The sequence below is a fragment of the Leptidea sinapis genome, chromosome 43 (assembly GCF_905404315.1).
Source record: "Leptidea sinapis chromosome 43, ilLepSina1.1, whole genome shotgun sequence".
Taxonomy (NCBI): Eukaryota; Metazoa; Arthropoda; class Insecta; order Lepidoptera; family Pieridae; genus Leptidea; species Leptidea sinapis.
Window position 1 is genome coordinate 2,973,061 of NC_066307.1, and position 1,147 is coordinate 2,974,207.

The window sequence follows — 1,147 nt, forward strand, 5'->3', positions numbered from 1 at the left end:
CTTTTGTATCGCGATTTTAATATCGGCAATACAACGTTTGCTGGGTCAGCTAGTATTATATAATCATATCATAACATCAATAATTATTTCGAAAAATATGCACCCTGTTGTAATGAAATTTTTTCACAGCAGCACTGTCAAACTGTGCGTCAATAAATTCTCTCATAGAAAATATGTCCATACAAAACAAATATCGGAAATAAAAATAATTGTTTGAACGAAATCTGGCCGTTTAGAGTGAGTCATAATCGCGCCCAAATGAGTCGGTTACGAACAAACATACATACAGGTGAAGCTAATAAAATAGAAAAATATAGCACATAACTTGAAATTAATTTACTTGGATTTATTTGAAAGGTACTGACGACAAATCAACTTAGTAACATCAAAGTATGCCTTAGCATTTCACAATGCCCTATACTCTTACAGAAATGTCATTTGGTTCGCCTCTATATTATCAATGCAAATCAAGTTTTGCATTGAACAGTCCAAATCTGATCAAAACAAATGTTCACATCTTACAGATATAAAATAAACTTATTGTAAAGGTTTAATTAGACAGTTACTTAAATTAACAATTACACTACTCTTCCTCCCGTCTGCTGCTGGTATACTTCTATTGTGTCACCTTCTTCCATTTCAAGTGATTTAGGTGTATCATTCTCGTTGATGGGCTGTCCATCAAATCTGAGTCTTACTACTTGCATTGATAGACCCGCTCTATCACAATAGGCGTTCATAAGTTTTCTGAGGGATGTGTGTTTCTTAATTTTGAACTGGACAATGGCATTGTCTTGACCCAACACTTTCAGATTGATGTGTTCACTTTCACCCTTCTTTTCATCTGTCATGTTGATATATTAAATTAATTGGAAAATACACAAAACTGTCAATGTCATTATCGCAAAGGATAACCGAAGGAAAGTAAGTTCCCGCGCACGTAGTGGTAATCGTCATTCACAAAGAAGTATGCACACTTTGTCTAAGGACGTATTGATTGTCAAAATGTCAAATATTATAGTTGCGAAATTTAAGTTGTGACAAGACTTAAAATTTATCAATCTACATCAAAATAATCAGATAGATAGTTAACAACTGTAGTTAATCTACCAACTATAGTTAGCTAAAATTAAGTTTAATTTTATTT

General features: G+C 32.9%; 1 protein-coding gene across 1 annotated transcript; it reads right to left on the reverse strand.

The window, feature by feature from the left end:
• Window positions 1-410: 410 nt before the first annotated feature.
• LOC126977098 (small ubiquitin-related modifier 3-like) lies at window positions 411-887 on the reverse strand. Its single transcript, XM_050825794.1, has one exon. It carries the CDS (start codon window positions 849-851, stop codon window positions 579-581), a length of 273 nt encoding a protein of 90 aa, XP_050681751.1. The 5' UTR covers window positions 852-887; the 3' UTR covers window positions 411-578.
• Between the last annotated feature and the right edge of the window lie 260 nt (window positions 888-1,147).

Coding starts and splice junctions, on each gene's coding strand:
- LOC126977098 (XM_050825794.1), bottom strand. CDS start 851: ATGACAGATGAAAAGAAGGGTGAAAGTGAACACATCAATCTGAAAGTG.